Consider the following 24,627-nt stretch of genomic DNA (forward strand, 5'->3'; position numbering starts at 1 on the left):
GCCTCCTAAGCACTCCTGTTACATTCAGTAATATCTGTGTCTGCCAGACCATTTCTAAATCATGATTCTGGGGACTTTGTTGCTGTTTGGTTTTGTTGCCTTTTGAAACAATCTCATGTGACCAGGCTGGCTTCAAACTCATTATGTAGCTAAGGCAGGACACACACACACACACACACACACACACACACACACACACACTCTCCAGAGCTGGGGTCACAGATACAGCCACCACGCCCAGGAGTCTCTGTTGTTTTCTGTGTACTAGACATTAGAACATCCTGATTCTCTCCGTTGTCTTGCTTTCCAGAGGTCTCAGATATTTTCTTGGCTTTAAATATCATCCAGCACATCTTCCAGACGCTCATCCAATATAACCATCAATGCTTATCTCTTCTGAAATCGGTCGATGGTGCTATGCTGTGGCAGAGGTTGCCTGAGCTTGTGATGATGCAGGGCTGGCTGCAGGTGATGCAGGAGCTGCCTTGCTGCTATGGACCGTTCTCGCCAGCATCACATCGTGTCCAAAAGGGATCGCGTGGGGGTAATTTAGATCACAAGACTTTGAAAGACTGTATAGACAAGAGCCTGCCCACTCTCCTAGCCCAATGGGTAAGGGTCGGTGGGTGCAGGTTGACAGGTCATTTTCCTAGCAGGAATAATACATGGCATGGCAAGCTCAGACTACCCCAGGCTGTGGACTCAAGTGCATGGCCTAGCAGCTAGCTCCATGGATATTCAGGAGCAGCTATTAGACTACAGAACACCAGATGTACTGAAAGACCACCCCAAAACACATCTTTCATTTTTCATTAGAATGCAATCAAACAAGGTTATATTCTGCTTAGCCAGGCAAACTGAAAAGAACATTGAAGAATCAAAATGTAAGCATCAATGGCGAGACAGCTCCATGCAAGGAAGGCTTATGCCTAAAGGAAAAATTCAAATCCAAACTCCCCTGCATTTTCCCAAAACTGCATGGCTACTGTTCAATCTTTCCCACAAACAATACACTTCTAGGTATTTGTAATCTACTGAAATTCTAGCTGGGAGAAGGGCCCTCCCAGACCCATGGAAACGGATCCTGGGTTATCATGCACTTCGGCCGCCCTTCCGGGGAGATGCTCCACTTGGTTGGAAGAGTGTTCGTTCTTCAAGGAGCTGGTTTGTGTTTTGGCGGGGAGCCCACTCTCTGACAGGCCGGCTCACGTCACTTACCTCGATATTCCGGGCGACTTGAAAGCTGTTTGAGAACTAGAAGGAAACAAAGGGACGGGAGTCAGGATGGGTGTCCCTCTGAGCTGGCGGGGCCCGGGGCTTTGATGAGCAGCCGAGAACAAGCCGAGGTTTACCTTCAGCTGTGAGGTTAAACTCAGCAGTGACTTTTCCATAACTGTTCTTGAGGCAGCAGTAATAGAGGCCCTGGTCCTTCTGACCAGCTTGGACGATGGCCAAGGAAACACTGGAGCTGTCCCCTGCGCTGGAATAGGGGACATTAACATTCACATGCTTCGTCATTCTGAAGTTCTAATGCTCTCAAGAGGGAAGGAGTTAACGTCTTCCTGCCCTGTGCTTTCAGCCAATGGGCTGGCTGATGACCCAACTCCCCCAGTCAGCTGATTAAACAATGTATTTACACATAGAGAGGATCACTGCATAGCACTTTAATGCCCTTTCTTTCCTTCTTTCCTTCCTTCCTTCCTTCCTTCCTTCCTTCCTTCCTTCCTTCTTTCTTTCTTTCTTTCTTTCTTTCTTTCTTTCTTTCTTTCTTTCTTTCTTTCTTTCTTTCTTTCTTCCTTCCTTCCTTCCTTCTTTCCTTCCTTTCTTTTTCTGTTTTTTTTTTTTTTTTTTTTTTTTTTTTTGTGTGTGTGTGTGTGTGTGTGTGTGTGTTTGAGACAGGGTTTCTCTATGTAACATCTTGGCTGCCCTGGAACTCACTTTGTAGACCAGGCTGGCCTCAAACTTACAGAGTTCCGCCTGCCTCCCAAATGCTAGGATTAAAAGTGTGCACCACCACTGTCTGGTTTCAGTTTAATATTCTTACTCCAACACACAACATGAATACGCAGAAATGTTCTGGAGGGCGGACAGCAAGGAAGTCAGGAGCTGGAATGCTAAAATCTGGGAGCTGCTGTTAGCACAGATAGCTCAGAGTTCACCTGAATTAGGTTGATCATCCAGGTATCCTGTGTATAAGAGAAATCGTTGACTCTAAATCCAAGTCTAAACACAGATACAATAAAAAAAAAAAAAAAAAAGCAAAAGAAAATGGCTCCTAGCTTTACATGAGGATTCAGAACTGAGGGCTCCCACTTGGTAGGTGATTTTGTTTAGAGATGGGGATCTCACAATGTTGGTCTCAAATTCCAGGCCCCAAGCAATCCTCTTGCCTCAGTCTCCTTTCAAACATGTTCAGGGCTATAACACGAATTGCCAAACGGTCTTATTAATTTAAAAAAAAAAAAAACCGGAGCCAGATATTGGGGTGAAAGCTGAAAGATCAGAGAAATAGAACAAGCCACGGCCAACCTCACTTTACCAACTCCTCAGCTGATCCTGTTTCCACAAATCTTCAGACTAAAAGCCTCTGAGTCCTCACCCCTGAGGGTCTCAGCTGAACTGCTGCTCAGTTCCTGTCTCCTCACGCCTTATATACCGTTTTCCACCCAGCCCTGTCACTTCCTGGGATTGAAGGCATGTGTACTTTCCAAGTAAAGGCATAATATCTCAAATCCTGGGATTAAAGGTGTGTGCTACCACTGCCTGGCTCTGTTTCCAGAGTGGCCTTGAACTCACAGAGATAAAGACGGATCTCTGCCTCCCAAGTTAAGGGTGTGTGCCAACACTGTCTGGCCTCATGTCTAATCTAGTGGCTGGCTTTGTCCTCTGATCCTCAAATAAGCTTTATTGGGGTACACAATATCTCACCACACAGGGCACTTTTAAATAATTACACTTTAGTGACTGTGTCTATCTCTCCATCCACCTGCCCAACACTAATTACTAATTACTATGAATACAAAAACTGATGGTGTGGTGGATAAAGAGCATGATGACGATGACGATGATGATGATGATGATGATGATGGTGACAGCTAATGTATTGCTCTTTCAGGCAAATGAAAAATCATCTTCGTGTCATCCTCGGAGTGTAAGAGACCGACAATCACTGCTGCCAATCAACAGATGATGAGGGAACTGAGACACTAAGAGACTGGAGCTGGACCTTAGGCTGGCTCCCCAAGTAACTTCTGATTCCTGCCCTTAAGTCGGAGATAATTATGTCAATGGCTAGAGCTGCGGTCTTTATTCGGAAATTGAAAACAATGTACTTTGCTGCAAAACTATACTAAAACACTGTTGTAGTTGTGTCCTCACCTGAGGATTGTGTATAGTGTGCACTTCCGTTTGGGTTTGCCTCATAGTTTGACCACAAGCATCCCCTCATTGAGGTCTGTCTCAGTTGTTCTCTCAACATAAGACTTTGTTGTTGGTTGTTTCTTCGATCGATGTCAACTCTTTGATTTATACTGCCAGGAATAGACCAGTGGTTGAAACCAAGGTCCACTTTCTCCTCTGTTTGGGACTTTGAACATACCCTGAAGATGATTAAGACTAGACAGGAATAGTCCCTGTATCTAAGGGGAGCATTTCCTGGCAGAGTAAATACAGAGGAGTCCTAGAGAGTGGTGGGGATTCCCTCTCTAGGGATGTATAGACCAGCACAGCAATACTCATGGAAAGGGGTAGTTAAGATCCCCCTAAACGGCTGGGACTAAATTCAAGAAAATTGTCCCATGAACATCTTCCTTGAAGCTCAAGAATTCTCTGGTTCTTGGTTCAGATTCAGGAAGACCTCATCTGACTTGCTGCCTTCTCTCATTGCCCCAGTTCCTTCTGGGGGAAAAATGCTGAGATGTCAGAAGGGCCTGGATTCCAATCGTGTGGTGGATCTTGGACACATTACTTAGCTGCACCCTCAGCTTCTGGTGTGTGAACCCAGAAAGAGCAAGGTCTCTTGTTAACTGGAATATGGGGAGTAGCAGACACCAGGCATTCAAGTCTCTAACAAAAGGCCTCACCTTGGACGTGAGTCATGAAGGTGGGGTTTGTTTGTGTCAATGGACTTCCTCCATGAAGGAAAACCACTTCTTTGTGTCCCAAGAGGGCAGTTACATGTTTAGTCATGGGGATTCAGTGATATGGAAGAAAAGCAGTCATTAACCCAGAGGATATATGGCAATGTCACTATGGAAAGTAAAAGAGGATCTTGTATCTTTTGAGCCGGAGAGGAAATCTGAGTCCTTATCCTATACTCAATAAGGAAGGAATTTCTCTGTCTTTAGGACATCAGGGCTACATGCAGCCAAGGTTGAACAGAAGATGCTCAGCTCTGAAAACAAATGTCAAAGACGTCTATACCAAGAGTGTGACCAGAAGAACACAGCCAAAGGTGAAACAGGCTGGAAGGAGAGAAGCCTAACCCAGAGACTCCTCGGAGATTACCCATCCTCATTCCCAAGGCCCCAGGGGCAGCTGGCAGCATCCACTCAGCACCCAAGCTGGGTTGAACAGTCCTCGCTTTTCCCTCCCCATGGTCATTTGATGGATGTACCTTCAGCAGCACCCAGCTCATTGTTATCTGGAGTCCAGCAGTAAGACCTTGCCCAGCCATCAGCTGGACCACTCCCTGCACACAACGCTTCTTTCAAAATCTCCTGAGAGGAGAGTTGGTTCCTAGTGGTCAAAAAAGTCTGAACAGCCACAATAGCCTTAGCGATCACCAACTTGAAAGCTCCAGGGAGCTTTCAAGACACAACACACACACACACACACACACACACACACACACACACACACACACACACACACAGAGTGCATGCTACTGCATTCTTTTTTTGTGGTGTCTCCAGGGTCTACAAGCTTTGCCCTGGTCACAAGAAATTTCCAAACTGTAGCCTGTTGAGAAAATTACCTAGAACTTGGACAGAGGTGATTAAGTGTCCCTGGCAGGCTCACCACAAGGTTACTTTGCTTATAGGAGATTGCCCCTACGTTTGCCCTTTGCTGTTTTTTTTTATTTAAAATAGAACACAACCAGCTCTGGGCAGTGGCACATGCCTGTACTGTCAACTATGAAGGAGGTTGAAACAGGAGGACTACAAAGTTCAGGGCTAGCCTGGGCAACTAGTGAGATCCCATCTCATAAAACAAAAACAAACAATAAAATGATCCATCTAGACAGTTTTGAGTCATGGATTGACTTGAAGGTTTCTGTGCAGAAGAAAAGGTAACTCCCAAGTTTAGTGCCTGTAAAACATAAGCTGGTTTTATATTTATTTGAAAATATATTTTATATATCTCTTTGCCTTATTGGCTGTTTACATCTTCATTCTTCAGATGCCCATTTGAACAGTTTTACCATCTTATTTATTCCCTTCTCATGTGGGGAGTTTAAGACCTTTGCTACAGGTTCAGGTCACCTTTGAGAGAGTTCAACTCTTTGAAATCTATACCTTTGCAAGTGCTGTAGTTTGGGTGGTGAATGTCCCCCACAAAGTGCATATGCTAAAAATTTGTCCCCAGGGTGGTACTAGTGGGTCCTTTAGGAGGTAAGGCGTAGAAGTTGGTTTTTAAATTATTGAGGACCAGTCCTCCAGGGGGACTGTGGCTCTCGGGGTTGTCCTCCTAGATATGACGTCAGCATTTCACTCTAACACAGGCCCCTCTCATTGACATCTGGAACCCCCATCCCAGACCCAGAGTGATAGGTCTGCTAAGTCTTAGAAGGAACCTCTAAAATGGTGAGAAAATAAGCCCCCCTATGAGTTAGTTATCTCAGGTAATTTCACTAGAATGATGGAGAGCCAGCTGACGTAAGGCACTGAGCTGCTTCGGGTAGGGACATCTAAAAATAAAGTGCTCAACTGGAAGTGAGAAGTGAGAGGAACTAGCAAGCATTTGAAAACCCATCTGGAATCACGCAAATGATCAATGGACAAGGGAGTTGTGACCTAGAAACTTTCTCAAGCAACAAAGCAAATTGGCCTAACAAAGTCATTTCCAAGAAGAAACAGAGAAACGTTACCAAGACTTTAAAGGCCTTGAGTGCTCACTAGTGATGTGTGTTCCCTAGTGACGTGTGCTCCCTAGAGGGAGGCTGGGTTTTTGAAAATATTCCTTATATGCAAAAAGACCTGGATAGTGCAAACACTAATCCGAGCCTAGAACAGGAACAGTTCATTAAAAATTGCTGGAAGTGCCGGATCATTGTTCTTGACTGACAGTTTCAGAAAAGAATTAAAATCAATAATGAGTAATTTAAAAATAAAGCTCTAGGGAGCTGCCATGATTTAAAAATCAAAGCACTTCTTTGCTATTTTAATTGTTTCTAAGTCATGCACAAGACAGGCAGGGTAATGGGAACATTCGAGAAATAATTTCCAGACACTCATTCCAAGCATGAGTATTTGATTGGATATAGGGGTTTGTATTTTCTACCTTTTCAGCCTATTTCTCTTGGGATTAAAGGGACAGGAATACCTCCAAGGACTTGGGGACCTGACCCAAGGCCTCTCTGGCAGAAGGAAGTTTCTGGGAGCTGCTTAAATTATGTTGATCTCCATTGAGTTGTTTCAAGGACTTGCCAGATGAACCTGGACTTCACTAACTTTTTTTTTTTTTTTTTTGAACAAGCGTTCATTCATTACCGGGACTGATTTAGGGAGCTGAGTGGGGTTGGCTTACATCAGGTGTTTTGGCAATGATCCTCACACTCACCTCCTCCTCTGATTTCTGTGACGTCTTAAGTACCTGGGTATAAAATGCTCTTTCTATCTTAAGGGAGGCTGCTTGTCTTCCTCAAAAGCATTTCTTTTCTGGGACCTTGTGGCTTTTCCTCTCTGTTGATTCTCCTTAGCTCTGTTTGATCTTTGTTAGATTAATGGGGGGCATTGAATCCAAAAGAACCCATAAGTAAGAGTTCCAGCATTTTGTAACCATAGGCCCACAGAGCTCCAAACTAGAACATTAATCTGTATGTATCCTGACTTTAAGAACTGTAGCCAGAGAGTCTGTCAGCTCCTAGGAATATACAACTCAAAGGCGGCAGAGCTGAAGCAAGAACCAGCCACCATGTCCCCTGTCTGGACAGCTGGGCTCCACCCTTCCTCTTGAATATCGTGTTAGCCTTTCTTCACTAAGACAGAAATATCTGACATAGACTATTTAAAGTGAGGAAAGACTGCTTTCTGACTCAAGGTTTCATCCATGGCCAGTGGACGCCATGTTGCTGGGCCTATTTCATGGAAGAAGGACATGGAGGATAAAAGTTCTCACTTGGTGGTATCCAGGAAACAGACAGACGAGAGCCACCCATGAGACACACCCTTCAAAGGTACACCCCAGATAACCCGCTTCAAACAAGCCTCACAGCCTAGTTTCCAGCACCTCCCAGCAATGCCATCAAGTTGTGAAGCCATCGGCGGATCGGCCAGTGAAGTCAGAGCACTCATGTTCTAACTGGTTCCCCCAAAGCCCATCATCTGTCAATCAAGCCTTTAGCTCATGAGCCTTGGGCGGGAGGGGGGGGGGCGCTTCATATCCAAACCATAACAGGTGTTGGATATGGAATCTCTGCTTCAACTTGCCTCTCATTTCCTCTTACTATTTTCTTGGACAGTCACATTAAGAAACAGACAAACAGTACGTGTGGAAAGTCGGGGAGGACAAGTGACCCACCTTCTCTTGACCTGGGCTATTGACTTCGAATCTTTTGTCCACCAGATGGTAGAATCTTCGTGAATTTCCGCAAACTGGCAGCTCAGCTTCACATTTCCAGAGTGGTCAGGAACCATCTCGGCCTGGATCTTCTTCAGCAATACTGGAGCTAGAAACACATTTGCAGGTTAGTGTGGGCAAAAGACTTTCACGTTTCATCTCAGTTAATTATCTGCAACAATCCTGACAGTCACAGAGAACGCCCTGAACTTATGAATGAAGCAACCAAATGTCTGAGAGGAGATGTGGCTGGCTGAACTGTAACAGCGGGAAACCAAATGAACCATTCTAAAAGAAAGCACTTGCTTTTCGTTACTTAAATTCCAAAGGTCTATAACGCCCATGGCAAAATAGAACTTGAGCTATTTTTGGTTTTTAATTTAGATTTATTTAACTTCATATGCATGAGTGTTTCTGCCTGCAAGTATGTATGAGCACCATGCTTGTGCCTGGTGTCTGCAGAGGTCAGAAGAGTGCATCAGATTCCCTGGAACTGGAGTTACAGATACTTGTGAGCCTCCATGTGGATGCTGGGGATCAAACCTGGGTTCTCTGCAAAAGCAGCAAGTGCTCTCCGGCCCAAAATGTTTTTTTTCTTCTTTAAAGGAGGCAAGGCCTAGTAGATTATAGCAGTCTAGTCCATAGGGTTTGGCCCAAATAAGATGCTGTTAAACAATTACCTGATCAAAATCAGAGCTGGTGATTCAGGAGTGAAATAAAATCTGCATTATCAAGGTAAGTGAGGTTAAGTTCGCCAAATATAAGAGACAATTCAATAATAAATTACTGAATAAAATTCATTCACACACACAGGGCAGTTGTCTTTGTGAAGATGGTCTGGTGGACTAGAGTCATGTGGCTGGCATCCACCTCACTGGCAAAAGTGACATCTACCTGAATGAAACAGAAATAGTAGGAAGATGACTCCCATGGGTTGGGCTGAGATTTGAGTTTGCCTCTGAGTTTAAGCCGAAATGAGAGTTGGCACTTAGGAGCAAATGTGTAATTGGACAGGGCAGCCACTGGGCGGCAGTATGGGCATTAGAACGACAGGAGGTTGTGGGACCCAGTCAAGAGAACAATTCATTAGGCCTGTCATTAAGGGAAATGTGATCAATTTACTACAGTCCAGGTGGCAGAGCTCCGCAGCGCTGGTAATACAAAAGAACACATCATCACAGAACGTTGTCTAGTCCACAGGCCAGCCAGAAGGACCAATTCAAGGCCTCACTCACTTGGATGCTTTGAATATGAATATGTTCATATTCAACAGTGAATATGTTGCGTTAATGAGTTTCCAATTTTTCTTTGACCCCACAGATAATAAGACATCGGAACGAAAATTAAAATCAGACTCTGGCCCTGAGATGTGGCAATGGGCTGGTTGAGCCACACATCCTTCAACCAGAACCTCAGTGAGATTGCTGCCAATATTACGGGAGCTGATCACATCGCAGGATGGAGAGGAATGCATAAAACAGCTGCAGAGCTAAATGATGGACTCTGGGAAACAGGAAGCCAGCCAAGGTCCTGTTCATGTGGCTGACAAGCAGAAATGCAGCCCATGAACAAAGGTACATGGGTGTGGCACTAGGTTTATGTTCTGCCCAGCCTGGTTGAGAGAAGACAATTAAAAAAAAAATTCCCTGCTACAGAGCCAGCTTGCTGGGTAAAGGCACCTGCTGCCAAAGCTGACACCTGAGTTCAATCCCGGAGACCCACCTGGTGGAAGGCCAGAACTGACTTTTGCGAGCTGTCTTTACACACACACACACACACACCCTGAATGTAATTTTTAAAGAGTCTCCTGTTGTACAGGAAGCCTCCACAGTGCTAAGCTTTGGACGCCAAAGTGAGGACACGAGCATCCATTTTACTTCTCCCGGGATCACCTGAGCACATTCACCCGACTCCTATCCCACCACACCCCAGGGGGAGGGCATTAAATCTGGGCTGCTCCGAAGGAGAGCACCAGGCTTCTGGATCCATGCGGTCAAGGCAGCACCCGGCACTACATGACCCACCCAGACAAGAGATGAGGACCCAGGTCTTACAAAATCTGCCACTCCCCTCCCCAGCGCCAGAACCGAAGACTTCTGTTGAATTTCCCTAGTAGTCACATTAAATAAGAACAAACTAAAAACTGGGGCAAGCTAAGCTAAGGCCTTTGGAGCGCTCACTGCTGAAGTGGATTCTTAAAGATATCAGTCCCTGATAGACGTTCATACACGGTAATTAGAGCTAATTAGTTAAAAAGGAAGAAGCAGGTCTTGTCAAGGGCAGAGCTTACGGAAGCAACCATCCCATAGTAGTAAGTCATTTTCCAGGTCACCTATCCTCATCTGTGTATTGACTCATGGACTAGTGCACACAGCAGGTGCTTACTAAGGAAACACACTAATCATCACAGATGATTGGGGTCAGCACATAAAAACAACACGTCCTTAGTCAGCCACCAAATCAGGTAAGGGCCTGGGTTTGGTTTGCAGGTAGGACGGGAGCTGGGAGCTTAAGACAGTGAGCGCCAACGTTTCACATAGCAGTCTCCTTCCCTGCAAAGGAAATTGCCACTCAACAGGGCAGAGGCTGGCCTTCTGCTGACCCTTCCCTGCTGGAAAAGGGACCAGGTCAAGCCTGGTCACTCAGATGTGAGCAGATCTTCCCGGAGCTTCCTCTGCACTGAGGACTCCATAGGAAGTCAGGTGAGGGAGGGTCTCTACTTCCTCAGGCCTGATGATCCCACACCTCTGTAAGGACCACATTCTTTGTGGGGGGACAGCTAAGAACTGCTCTTCCTTCTAATACTAGTGTGGCATCAACTTTGTGGTGTCCCTGACCTGGAGTCTGAACTAAGTTCTTCCACTGTGCCCTAAGTCCGGCATTTCTTTCTTTCTTTCTTTCTTTCTTTCTTTCTTTCTTTCTTTCTTTCTTTCTTTCTTTCTTTCTTTCTTTCTTTCTTCCTTCCTTCCTTCCTTCCTTCCTTCCTTTCTTTCTTTCTTTCTTTTCTTTTTTTTTTTTTCGAGACAGGGTTTCTCTGTGTAGCTTTGCGCCTTTCCTGGAACTCACTTGGTAGCCCAGGCTGGCCTCAAACTCACAGAGATCCGCCTGGCTCTGCCTCCCGAGTGCTGGGATTAAAGGCGTGTGCCACCACCGCCCGGCTCAGTCCGGCATTTCTTACCTATAGCTTTCCATTCATGTGTGGGATGAGTCCTGTCGTTAGCGCCCCCAGTTTACAGGTGAAGGGAAGGAGTCTCCAGAGGAGAAGGCATCTGTCAAGGCCTCTCAGTTCCTGGCAGAAACCAGACTCCAAGCCAAGCAGTCAACCTCTAACCTCTGTCCCTCACACAGCAGCACAAACACCATTGTGTCGCTGTTTTTTCCGAATTGAAGTTGGTGAAACTTATCTCCAGAAACAAGGCAAACTCACAAGTCTGGGAAACTTCAGGAACCTTCAAGAATCTCGGGGCCCTGTCCCAAAGGTTGTATAACCGTGATAAAAGCTGGGGAAGGGACCCCGGGAGCTGACTGCAAGTCAGTGCAGGGACCTGCCGGGACTCAGCTTTGAGACATCACATGCCTATGAGTAACCCCCTGTCCATTCTCCTGTAATTCCAGTCAAGGCACGGGCTCACCAGACTTGAGTGGAACCATTTCTTTGGTCTGGCACCCGTGCCTTATCTGGGATGAACAGACGTTTATCCATGTGTCCCTAGGAAAAGTCAAACAGTGAACACCTGCAGAAACCTTAACATTGAATCTGCCTCTCCATGGCCTTCACGGTCTTGGTCGCCACCCCAGGGCCTCTGGTGAGGCCTTCTCCGGACATGGCTGAGGGCCCTAGGTGCCTACCTGCTTTGCTAGTACCGCTTGCAACCACCCCAGAGCAGCATTCTGTCCTCTGTCTGTCTGTCTCTGCAACCCTTGTATTTGGGGAAAGCTCCTCCGAGCTTAACCCAAATTCTTCCACACCAGCAGCCCTCCAACTATCATTTTCCCTCATGTAACTTGAAAAACTACGGACAAGAGAACACCCAGTGAATTATTTCTTTCTGAACTGAAAGACTCTGTTGTTGTCTTGAAACAGAGCCTCACTATGTAGCCCAGGCTGGCCTTCAACTCAAGCGTACCTCAAACTCCCCCATCCTTCTGCCTTGGCCTCCCAGGGGCTGGGATTACAGGTGTGTATCACCACATCTGGCTCTGAAACCACCGCTGAGACCTTTTAACACATGGCTTCATTCTCTCTAGTTATGTTTAAAACACACGGAGACAGGGCCAGGGGTGTGGTTCAGTCAATAGAGTTCATGCCTGGCATCCTGGGTTCCATTCTGATCACCATATAAGTGGGATGTGATGGGGGTGTCCTGGGGTACATCAGATCGTGTCTCTAAATAACAAAATGTATGCACTAAGAACTTGACTGGGTGTGCCCGTACTCCGGCGGATGACAATTTGTCTCTCACCCTTTCTGTAACAGGGGATAAAGGCCGGGCAGAGGAAACCTCAGCCTCCAGATCAGGCACTCAGGTTAAGAATGGAGAAAACCCTCCTCCGATCAGCAGTGTGGGAGCCTTCTGCTCCAGCACCCCGCATCCCAGCGGCTCCCCATGGCATCTTCTCTTCAGACTTCTGTTGCCAGGCAGCATGGGAAGGGACAAGCCCAGAAGAATGTGGTTGTTTGGGGGCTGTGGGATGGGCATGGTTGAACAGTCCCTTAGACAGACCAGAGGGAATGACGTCAAAATCTTTGAGGCTAAAGGGACTGAAATAGGGGTAGATTCAGGTACTGGAGAGAGTGAGTTGGGAAGAAATATTATACTTAAATTTGGAAGAAAAACCAAGGTTCCCTTAAGTTATGCTTAATGTGGGGGGAGGGGCAATTAACAATTAAAGAAGAAAATCTCCGATTGTGCTGAAATATTTCTTTGGGGACCCTGCACAGTGTGTGTGGTCCTTCTAGTTTTTACAGATGTGCTACACCCGTGCCTCTGTTTCATCTTTTAAAGGAGTTTTTTTTTTTTTTTTTTTGGTTTTTTCGAGACAGGGTTTCTCTGTGTAGCTTTGCGCCTTTCCTGGAGCTCACTTGGTAGTCCAGGCTGGCCTCGAACTCACAGAGATCCGCCTGCCTCTGCCTCCCGAGTGCTGGGATTAAAGGCGTGCGCCACCACGCCCGGCGGAGATTTTTTTAAGGGGGATAACTAAGCCACAAAGCATCTTCGCCACACCCCCTCCATCAAATACACCAGCGGGCGGCCTTGACCAGGGATTCTCGGGTGTGCATCTCCCGCCAAGTTACCTGGGAACTGGGTACAAGTGCAGATTTTTGAGGACCCCACCCCCACCCCACACAACGTCAGGAACTGCGGTCTTGCTCAGAAACCTGCATTTGAACGAGCTCACCAGTGAGCTGGTGCCCGCCCCAAGTTTGAGAAGTGTGGGACACTTGGCCCCCGTCGTGACATCCGCACCCGCCAGAGGCTCACCTGAGCTGACAAGGACTCAGAGGGACACGGGAGCCTCGTGCCTAGCCCCTCGACAATGCTAAAAGCGGCAGGGCCTCACCTTTCCCTTCTGCTTTGCAAGGGGCCTTTTTGGGGTCTCTTTTCTCGTCAGTGCGGGGCAGGGACTTTTCGAACTTGGGCGTTTTCTTCAGAATGGAGCTCTTCCTCAGATTTTCCTTCTCCTCCAGTCTCAGTCTCAGGGCTGCGACCCTGGATAGAATTTTCTTCTTCACCCCTGCGGCTAAATGTCCGCTCCCCTCTTGTTTTTTCTTGTCCCCCTCCGGCCCAGCCATCGCTGATTGGGCCCCAGGTGCCTTGCTGGTCGGGGCCGCCACACGCTTCTGCTGTTCCTCTCTGGACTTTTTCCTGCTCTCCAGGGTGGGGCCCGTTTGACACAGGTCCTGAAGTAATAAGCCTTCAGGGGCTTTCTCTGACTCACATTCTCCTGAAATGAAAGCCAAGGTCTTTGTTGGGGAGTCGGATGAGTTTAGGGGTTTGGTTTCCGCAATTTGGAGTTCCTCTGATTTCACTTCCTCAATGTCACGGCTTAGTGACAAGCGTGTGACATTTCCTTTGGGAGACGAAGTACAAGGTGTCCGTGTGAGATCACTTGAAGAGGGCACATGTTTCCCACATGCGCTCTCAATGGTTCCTTTTTCCTTCCACGTAGGAGGTCCATCTTGGTGATTTCTGGGCTCAGATCCACCGTAAATGTGGACCATGGAGTCATTGGGATCAACCTCGACAGATGCAGGAGTCATTCCTACGAGACTAGAAAGAGATGGCATGGGGGAAATGAATTCGGTCTTGTCCTTTCTCATCTGCCCAGCCTCTCCTAGGCTTCTGTCATTACCGTCTTCTATTTGGCTCGTCTTGCATGCACTTGGAATTCTTTGTCTCTCTTCCCCAGGACCTTGGGCTTGGCCAATCGCAGGCTGGGCCTCTGCTTCTGCGTTCTTAGCCTCACTTTGTCTGGCATCTGCTTGCTCACAGTCTGCCTGATTGTGGCTGATTGTGCTTTCGTTTGGAATGATTTCCCCACTGTTCTGGGGATGTGGGACCTGCAGGGTAGCAGGTTGGATGTCTGCCCTCTGACATGTGTTTCCATTGGTGGATCCGTTCCCTTCGGCGTTGGAGTCAGAGGGCTCTGGCTTCTCAGACCAGACACACTCCATCTCACTTCTGCCATCAATGGGATCCACGGAGGACTCCAGGATGCTAGGGAAGTTCACAGAGGGGTCAGCAAAGGCGGGCTGACACAGCTTGCCCTGATTTTCTTCCTGTTCTTCATTCACGGTTTCAACACTTTCCATCTCTCCACTTTTGGAAGCCTCTGGTGGAGAGGCTGTGACATCTGACCTCTCTTCCTCCACAGGATCTACAGATGACTCCAGGAGTCCGGCTTGGCCCGGACACTGGGAAGACAGACTGCTGAAATATGCATGTCTGGCCAATGTATCACCTGCACAGGTGTCCCTGTTGGCAGCAAGGGCTGTGAGAGCGTCAGCCTGAAGGCTGGGACCCCATGCTGCTACTCCCAAGGCACCTGGCTCAGGCCTGGTAGCAGCACCTGCTCTTAGGATGTCAGACAGAGCCCAGCCCCTACCAGGGACTGTGAGACCAACTTCTGCCTCCTTGTACCCAGAATGGGTCGCTTGTTCTGGTGGCCAGGTTTCATACACAGGAGCTTCCAGCGTTATGATCTTCACCTTGCTGCCCACCGCCCAACCTCCTAGTCCAGTGTCTCCTTTTTCTCCAAGGAGGAGGTCCGGGAGAGATGGGACATTGCTTAGTGACTGACTATTGTCTTCCATCGTCTCCTCAGCCGCCACTGAGACACTGGTCCTTGGGTCGGGGCTACACCCGGTGTCTTCCCCGGAATATGCTAGGGAGTGCTCAAAGGGTTCCACAGCGGACTCCTGTTGCGTGGCGGATACCAGGGGCAAAATTTCTTGGAAATCATTTGCAGAAAGAGGACACTGGTGGGATGTGCTCTGTGGTTGGATGCACTGTTTGCTTTCACTTCCCTTTTCCTGGAAGTCTTCTTCAAGGCCTCCGCGGCGGGCTCCTTCCACTGCCTGACTCTTATTATGTCCAGGCTGGTTATCAGTCTGAAAGGAAGCACTCCACAGACCCTGTCCCTCAGGCAGGGAGAAGTGGCCGTGAGCTCCTGGAATACTGGTTGCTGGCATAAGCATCTCCCTGGTTATTTCACTTGGGGAGCTGCTTAAAGAATGGCCTGAGTGTATACTGGAAAGAGAATGGAAATTATTTTCCTCGTGTGCCTCACATGAGGCCTGGTCAGCACCATCCACAGGGTTGCCGTCCTCAAGAACTGACACAGTGCGGCATTTGATTGCATGGACTTGGGGGGCATCGGCTAACGTGTCCTCGGTCTCCCAGGTCACCTGATGGCAATCAACCTCAGCGGCTGATTCTGTTGACTGCTCTTCGGGGCATCCTCCCACTGCACTGTAACCGGCAAGAGCGTCCATGGCGACTGGAACACCAAGACTGGAGCTTTCCCAGCCTCCTTCATTAACGTCCCCAAAGGAGTTCTTCTCAGAGCAAAGGGGCTGTGTCTCCCCAAGTCCTCCCAAGTTATAGGGTACCATGGAGGAGAGGATGGAGGGAGAGTGCCCCTCATCAGCTGGAGTTGCCCCTGGAGCACCTTCGCCGGTCTCCTGTGGCGTGTTCCAGGTGAAGGCGCCGTGAGAGAGTGGGCACTCCCCCGGCAATCCATCCCTGCCGCACTCATCTGTGGACTGCGGAGACTCAGAACCTCGTGTCTGAGGAATGGCCAACATCTGGTCAGGAGAACATAAATCACACACTTGGCTTTGACCTTCCGTCGGTTCCAAGTCCACGGGGCAAATGTCTTGAGGCAAATATTTATCAGCCGGTGCTCCAACGGGAAGATCCATGGTAGCACAACATGTTTCTTGGTCACCGGCTTCAAAACACCCCATCACACGAGCAGCTTGTCTGTCCCTTGACCCACTGCCCACATTTTCCAGGGGGAGGGAGGGGGCAGTGGGCTGAGAGGAGGCGGCCCAGAGAGCCTCTGGCTCCCTGCAGTGGGCACTGTCACCCCAAGGGAGATGCGCTGAGGGTCGAGCCTGGGACACTTCTTCCTCGCTGCCTACTAGGGGACTCAGTTCACGTGCTAGTTCTGCCCAGAGGTCACCAGGCCTGCTGCCTTCTCTGTTTTGTCCGGCTTCCTGCTGGGGCCCTTGAGGACAGCTTTCCAGGTCCAGGTATCGAGCCAATGATGCATTTTCCTTGTTGATCTCACTCAAGTGGGAGACAAAATTCGTTGTGGTCCCAGTGAATGAAAAGTCTTCCTCAGCCGGCAGGGAGAAAGCTGGCATCTGGTCGAGATAATTTCTCTCCCCAACGGTTTCCTGAATTTGCATCTAGAAAAAAAAAATGAAACATTGGAATTAATAGAACTGTTCCCGAGAAAGGCCACATAGGATTTATCTGTGGTCCCAGGGGTGCTAATTCTTAACAACTGTGATAAGTGACAAAAGACCACAGCAAAATGACTGAAATCTGAACATTAATCCCCGAACTCACTCTGGCTGTTAGAGACTTCCTAGGAAAGTGTAAATTCAAATCACTCTCTCGATCCTAGGGGACTCGTGCCCAATCTCACCATTATAAGCAAAAAGCCTCCTGGCAATCATCATGTGTTTAATGATTTTTTTCCCCTCTCCCTGAGGAAAAAAGATGGAAATAAATTGAACGGTAAACTAGTTTTGAACAAATCAGTCACAGTAAGACCTGTGGGCATCTCTCTAGAATGACTTTCACATCGTCATTACAAATGAAGCCGACAATGGACAACTTTTGTCCCCCAAATATGACAGCTTACTGATTAATACTGTTACTAAAGGCAGAGAACGAGAGAGTCAGATATGGTGGCGCTGCATGCCTGTTCTGCTAGTTCTCATGGGGCCAAGGCAGAAGAAGGCTCGTGTGATCTCAGAAGTTCAAGACCAACCTGGGCAACATAGTGAGATTGCCATTTTAAAACTATATGCATGTCGAGAAAAACCTGTTCTCCTTCTAAATACTGTAAGTGTAGAATCCTTCCCCTTTCCCCAGAACTTCAAAACACAAAGCTGGAAAAGAGCAAAGCTAGACTTGTTCTTCAAGCCCACCTCCAGGGGAGAAAGGGAGTTCCAGCCACCAGCCCTGTCAATCATTTATGACCCAGGACAGATAAAAATTCTGGACTTCTCAGTGAGGCTCTGGAACCAGAAGCCATCTTCTCAAGAAGTAGGAGATGACTATGTATGTTGTTTGGAGAAAAGGAAATTTAATATTCAACTCCATAAGGACTATTTGCTGATCCAATCAATAGTCATTGAGCACCTCCAATGTACTAAGAAGGGTTCCAGGCAAGGGAGACATGACAGGCATGGCTTGTCTTTAGAGAGCACCCATTCTGTGTGTGTTCAAGGCACCAATAGTAAGAAGCGCACAATAGACATTCAGTAACTATTTTTCAAAGAAAGAATAAGTGAATGAAATATGTACCATAGCGGGCTACTGTGACTTAAGGTCACCTACAAAACCTCTAACTTCGCAAGAGTTTTGCTTTGAACTTAGGGACAGCCTTATTGTTAAGGAGACTTGTGCCAGGTGTGGTGGCAAACATCTGTACGCCCAGAATTTGGTAGATGGAATCAGGAGGATCAGGAGTTTAAGGCCATCCTCTACTAGATAAAGAGTTTGAGGCCAGGCCGCACCACATGCCAGTCAGTCTATCTCAGAGAGGAAGGAAGGCCAGGAAGCCCTAACCATAAACATCATTTGTTCAAATGCCGGTGTTTCTAAAAGGAAAGCTATTCCTGTTTCGGCCAGTGCTGATGCTACATACTGGTAGGACATGCTTAAGGATGTATTTACCCTTGTTCTAAATCCTTCTTAAAATCATCGTATGAAGATATTTGAAAACAAGAAAAATAGTTTAGAGGAAGTGAGGAGCGAGGCTTTTTATGAAGTGTGCCTAAGTTTCAAACAGAAGAAGCACAGTGCTTGTGAAATAGCCACGAGCATCCATCATCCTCCGGCCCCACTGGGACGGTTCCCTCCCCGGGTCTGAGTACCTACAACACATGGCGAGTATCATTTTCACCTGCTCTTCTGGTTCAGATTTTTATAAAGAACTACGGCACAAACTACCAAGTTAGTGAGCGCAGAAAGTTTGGCAGCTGCTGGCCAGAAATGAGAACAGTGGAGGCCTCCCTGTGAAAACCACACCCTCCTCTGGGGCCTCTGTTCTGCCTCAACTCCCATGACCCGTGTGCCTACCCACCCATGTCCCTTCCCACACATATCGCCCCAACTCGTGTCCCTTCTCATTCGTATCTCCCCATTCATCTTCCGCTCCTGTCCTCCATGCCCCCCCATAGCCCCCACCCATGTTCCCCTACCCACATCCCCCACCCATGCAGCCACATCTATGTTCCTCCCATGTCTCCCCCGACCCTGGCCCGTGTCCCACCACAACAGTCCTTTATTTTAAGGTCTTGCTATCATCCCGGAACCGTCAGCACCAATGGACATTCTGGAACTAGCTGCCCTGTGAAGAATTCGTTGCCCAACATCCTGCAATTTCCTTCAAAGGGCTCCATGTAAACGGATTGTCTATCCTTATCCCTACCTGGATGACCGTTATATCAACAGAGCAACAGGCTTCTTCTAAAAGGAAACTGACACCTGGAGCTGACCTTGTGGAATAGGCCTGGATTCCAAGCTACGAAGGAGATTGAGACAGAAAGATTGCAAGTTCAACACCAGCGTAGGCTACATAGTGAGGTTAAGGCCTGGGCCACTTCGTCCTGCTCAAAACACAAGGTAAAAGAGAGAGCCTGGGCTATGGGGTGGTGAGGCTAGAAGTTCCAGCCCCAGGGCTGCATAAACAAGCTGATGCCTGAGAGAATGGGACGAGGATGTTCCAGTTCAGGTGGCCCTGATCACCACCTGTGTTAGAGCACACCTTGATTGTTTATGGTAGTTAGTCCTAGGGCAAGGTGCTCATTCCCCTTTCCTACCTTGCCTTTAAAATAAAATCCCACTGGGGATGGAGACAGTTCAGTGGTTTAGAGCATTTCCGGGGGACCCAAGTTCAGTTCCCACCACCCATGTCGGGTGGTTCACACCAACTGGAACTCCAGCTCCGGGTATCCGATGCCCTCCTCTGACCTCTGCAGGTTCTCACACACAGAGGGTGTACACACACACACACACACACACACACACACACACACACACACACACACCCCACATATACATAAATAAAAAGAAGTCTTGGGGCTGGGGAGATGGGAATCCGTTGAGTGCTTTGCTGCTCCTGCAGAGACTCAGGTTCAGTTCCCAGTAGCCATAGCAAGTGTGGCTCACCGCCACCTGTAACTTTAGTTCTAGGGCATCCAACACCTTCTTCTGGCCCACGTGTGAGGACATATGGCAAGTCTTGGTGTACATTCTTCATTTGACCAGCATGCGGTGCACACCTCCTGGACCCAGATGTTCTGAGTACCCTGGGAACCTTAGTGAACACATAAAATTGCCGGACGTCGGACATTAACTTCAGGCGGCAAACTGTATGATGCTGTACCTCTGGTGTGAAATCCTGTAAGGTGCAACGTTGAGTCTTCTCCACTCATGGATGATGACCCTATTGACAATGCAATAGGCATCTTGAGCTGTGCCTGCCGGCATTGCAGATTGTGAAGGAGGCCGAAACCAGTGAGTTTTTTTCTAAGGGTGGAGTCTCAATAGCCCACTCCCTATTTCTTTGAAGATGTAGAGTTATCAGTTCTGAGAGAAAGACGGGGCCTGTCTCATTCAGAGGCCAGCTCTCAGAGAGGAAAACCACAGGCTCACCCCATCCCAGTGGGTCAGACCTTTCTTAGCTGCCATTATGAAAGAAATCCAGCAACTGAACATCTGCTGCTTGGCGCCTCCTTTGTTGATTGAATGGGGTATTGAAAACTCAGGGGTAGAGAGGTATAGTTGGTATGTAGCAAAGTTGTTCTCATTTGGGTGGAAATGAAGAGTGTTTATGGTTAGCTGGGTAATGGTGGCGCACACCTTTAATCCCAGAGTTTGGGAGGCAGAAGCTGGTGGATCTCTGTGAGTTCAAGGCCAGCCTGGTCTACAAAGTGAGTTCCAGTCTGGTCTACAGAGTGAGTTCCAGAACAGCCAGGACTGTTACACAGAGAAACCCTGTCTGGAAACAAAAGAAAAGAAAAAAAAAGAGAGAAGAGAAAAGAAAAGAAAAGAAAAGAAAAGAAAAGAAAAGAAAAGGAAGGGAAGGGAAGGGAAGGGAAGGGAAGGGAAGGGAAGGGAAGGGAAGGGAAGGGAAGGGAAGAGAAGAGAAGAGAAGAGAAGAGAAGAGAAGAGAAGAGAAGAGAAGAGAAGAGAAGAGAAGAGAAGAGAAGAGAAGAGAAGAGAAGAGAAGAGAAGGAAAGAGTGTTTATGACTGTAGGAGGAAGCTCCCCATCACAGTGTCGTGCAGACAAGATGCCTGGCAGCCTGGATTAGCCCCACTCAATCCACTGCGTTGCACAGGCCCCCAGGTAACCATTTTAGCCACTCTGACCCACTGTCTCTTCCCCTGAAGCTACACGCACGTCAGCACCATCCTGTCAGGTACCTGGCATGTCACCCAATACCCAGAAGACACTGACATTAGTTTCCCTTGTTCTAGGTAAAAAAAGAAAAAAAAAGAAAAAAAAAAGAAAAGCAGATAACGCAAAGAGGAAATGGAACAGCCCCAGTGACTAGAGCCCTGGGCTCTCCAAAGGCCTCCTTCACTTGATCAGAAAATAAATGTGAAGTACAGATGCTGTTGCCTCTTTTAACCCGTGATGGGTAGCCTGACTCCCTCCAGAAGACGGAGCCATACAGTGGGCCCTGGAAGGGGAGTATGATGCCAAGGGTTCTTAGCTAGAATGGAAGAACACTATAGGGTGGAAGGAAACTTTCTGGTGTCCAAAGCACGAAGAAAGTGACCGAGAAGGACAAGCTTGCGTGGGATTCAGTCCTGGGTGGAGATGGTCAGGCCACCAGATAGCACCATTCATTGGAGTAGCCAGGCCAGAGCAGGAATGGAGTTGCTGGGAGCCAAGAGGCAACTCTCCCAAGTTCAGGCAGGGACCAGGGATCACGTGCCGTGGCAAGGGTGTACTGTGGCATGGTTGAGTACAATGGCATGGGCCTGCCGTGGCATGGGCGTGCCGTGGAGCCGAGACACTGGTGAGCTCGGAGACTGAGGCTTCAGACTATTCGGGCCTTATGTGGCAGGCGGGGACTCTTCAGAATGATGAAATCTCTCACGTGCACTAGCCTCCAGTGGCTGTGTATGGCCTCCGAGGGTGCCATGCGTTGTTACAGGCACGAGGCCTTTTGGATGGACCATTTAAAGCCCCGAATCCCAAACAGAGCCGGTTGCAGGAAGGTCATCATTAGGCTCATGACGGTTGGGGGTGGACCAGGTACTGGACCCAGGGCTGGACAGACTCGGTGATGACCACACACGCTCGTCATCAATGCCATTCACGTGGAGTGACACCCCCTTCTCCCACAGCTTGCTCATGGCGGCTGAGAAAGCCTAACACTGTGCTCACTTAGATGGAGACTGGCGGGGTTGCATGCCCGTGGACCGTGTCATGAAGGATACATTCTGAGCTGAGACGTGCTGGAGGCTGACACAGAAGCTCGGCGATGCTCCCCCAGGGTCCCAGATCAATTGTCCAGGCAGGATCTAGAGCCGTGTTCATCTGGATCCCGAGCCTGCTTGGTTCTCCCTTGACTGACAGAGATCAAATCCAGAGCCATGCACTGCCCCACCTTCAGCCCCCAACCCAGCTTTCCTCTCTCTTCCCTCCCCCTCTCCCCTCTCCCCCCTCTCCTCCCCTCCCTCCTCTTCTCCCTCTCTTCCTCTCTTCTTCCCTCTCCCCTGTCCTCTCTTCCCCTCTCCTCTCCCTCCCCTCTCCTCTCCCTCCCCTCTCCTCTCCCTCCCTTCCCTCCCCTCCCCTTCCCCTCCCCTCCTCTCCCCATCTTCTCTCCTCTCTTCCCCTTCCCCCTCCCCCTCTCTTCTCCTCTTTTCCTTTGCTTTCTTGCTCTAATACAGAACCTCTTGAAACTCAGGCTGACCTTGAACTTGCTATATAGCGAAAGAGGGCCTTAAACTCCTAATCCCCCTGCCTCTGCCTCCCAAGAGTTGAGATTACCACCATGCCTGGCTGAACCCAGATTTTCTTATTGCCGAGTCAGAACAAATCCGAACCATACCAAAGGCTGGAAACCTCCCTTAATATAAACCCGGAACTTGTGAGTTCTGAGTCACTTAGACGCCACAATGGTCCTTCTGCCATGAAGCATGGCTAGAAAATTTGTCTTCCTCTCCACGGGTAAGAGCGGGGACTCCTGTTAGTCATTCCTGAGTCTCAGGGCCTAGCATCCAGAAGGTGCACGAGCAGGTCTGCTGAAGGAATGAACAGATGACTCCATACAAGGAGAGGAAAATGGTAAACTAAAATTAGAAACACCGCCAACTCCCCTTTGAAAGCAGAATTAAGCTGAAAACTCAAAGCACTTTCCATCCAAAACTTCCCAAATAGATTGCTTTTCCCTTGTGTGCTTTACCCAAATCCTGCTTCCTAAGTATGCCCACCGCCGGTCTCATGGGACGGGTGCCACCTCCTTGTCCACACCACGATGTTCGAGGCTACGTTCCCCATCATTAACGACACTGTCCTGGATGCCAGCAAAGGGCATGATGCTAATTTGAGTCCCCAACAACAGAAGGCATGAGGTAAGATCCCTGCTCTCAAATAGCTTATAATCCAAGACACAAGATGCGCACGGAAAAGACAATGTTTCTTGGCAATGTGCTAAAGGCAAGATGGATGGGTGTTGCTGAGCCCTGAACGCTCCTCTTCCTCTAGTGATACAGTTCCTTCAGTGCAAACAGCGGGGGTTGTGCTGGTATGCTGTATGTATCTATTCTGAGGAAATTCCTGCACACCTCGTGCGCTTGAATGGATCCTCTGTCCTGATCAGGAGCAGGTATGGTAATTACTGGCTGACTAATGCCACAGTATCCCCAAACCCTTTCTCTCTTGCTACTTCCAACTCGGGAGACTGGGAAGCCATATTCCTTCCCAGACTCCTGCACTGCCCGATGGGACTGAGGGGTCAGTCTCTCTAGTGGGATGTATGGAGAATCTCACCACAGGACTTCTGCCTAAGTTTTTGCTTTTCTTATATAAGGTGTTAGGGTAGTCCATTATCCACGGCCATAAAAAGTTACTTAGGACTGGTCATTTAGGAAACTTATTTGGCCTCTGGTTCTGAAGTCTGGGAAGTCCAAGAGTGTGTGGTACCAGCATCATCCAGAACCTATCAAGAGACTTCTTGTGCATCATAACCTGGCAGAGGGTACCACATTATCAAAATGCAGCAAGCGTATCTCTTTCTCCTCTCTACATTCTCCAGACCTCGTCAATTATAAATACTTCCCAGAGGCCCCCACCTCCAAATATTGCAACAGATGAATTTGAGGATTCACTTTCCTAGTCACGAACTCTTGAGAGACACATCTAAGCCACAATAGTGGCAAATGCTGGCAGGAACCTTGTTTCTTCCTCTCCTTTCCTTAATCAAAATATGAAACCTGTTACCACAGCTGTCATCGTCCAGTCCTGGGGTGACCGGAAGGAAAAGCTATGACTGGCAGATGGGTCAAGAAGAGAGAGAGAGAGAGAACTGTGGGGGTTGGATGGGGGGGGGGGCTTATGGATACCTTCTGCTCCTGGACTTCTTGTGATAAACAAGGGTCCTCACTTGGGGGTCGCTATCATTCTGTTGACCGCTAAAGCCACCTGATAGGTGTGACGACAATATTTTATTGAGGGATGAGGGTGGCATGTGTGGTTCACCCCATAGTCTCCAGAGGCTCCGGGCAGCCCCTGGGAGAGATTAGCTGGAAAGATAGAGTCACAAAGGGCAAGGGGTGTGGCTCCCAGGAAGGGAACTCAAGGGCCTGGTAGAAATGCCAAGGGATCAAAAGGGCCCGAGGCAAGGTGAACTTGAGGAAGAGTCAGGGAGGAGGAATGGAGAAATATGAGATGATAGATCATCATGGTTCTGAAAGCCAAATACACCACACAAGGCCAGGAGAACCAAGTCCCTAGGGCACTTGCTTTATTTGGGCAACACTGTGAAGCTCCAGCATGTCCTACCGTGGGGTGATGGTTTCCTCCATCTTCTTTTTCATTCTTCTCTTAGTGTGCTTTTAAAGTTCTGTCCTTAGCTGGACTAGGTC

The 24,627-nt window shown here is 48.3% G+C and overlaps 1 protein-coding gene across 2 annotated transcripts in view; it reads right to left on the reverse strand.

The window, feature by feature from the left end:
* Positions 1–24,627, reverse strand: part of Alpk2 (alpha kinase 2) — a 136,108-nt gene that overhangs the window by 32,370 nt on the left and 79,111 nt on the right. For both annotated transcript variants that reach the window (XM_042263725.2, XM_042263726.2), the window contains exons 5-8: positions 13,342–16,696; positions 7,741–7,888; positions 1,353–1,480; positions 1,219–1,254 (exon numbers count right to left, since the gene is read on the reverse strand). In XM_042263725.2, coding sequence (XP_042119659.1) covers positions 1,219–1,254; positions 1,353–1,480; positions 7,741–7,888; positions 13,342–16,696 — 3,667 coding nt within the window. The remainder of the gene's footprint in view (positions 1–1,218; positions 1,255–1,352; positions 1,481–7,740; positions 7,889–13,341; positions 16,697–24,627) is intronic.

The sequence above is a fragment of the Peromyscus maniculatus genome, chromosome 19 (assembly GCF_049852395.1).
Source record: "Peromyscus maniculatus bairdii isolate BWxNUB_F1_BW_parent chromosome 19, HU_Pman_BW_mat_3.1, whole genome shotgun sequence".
NCBI lineage: Eukaryota > Metazoa > Chordata > Mammalia > Rodentia > Cricetidae > Peromyscus > Peromyscus maniculatus.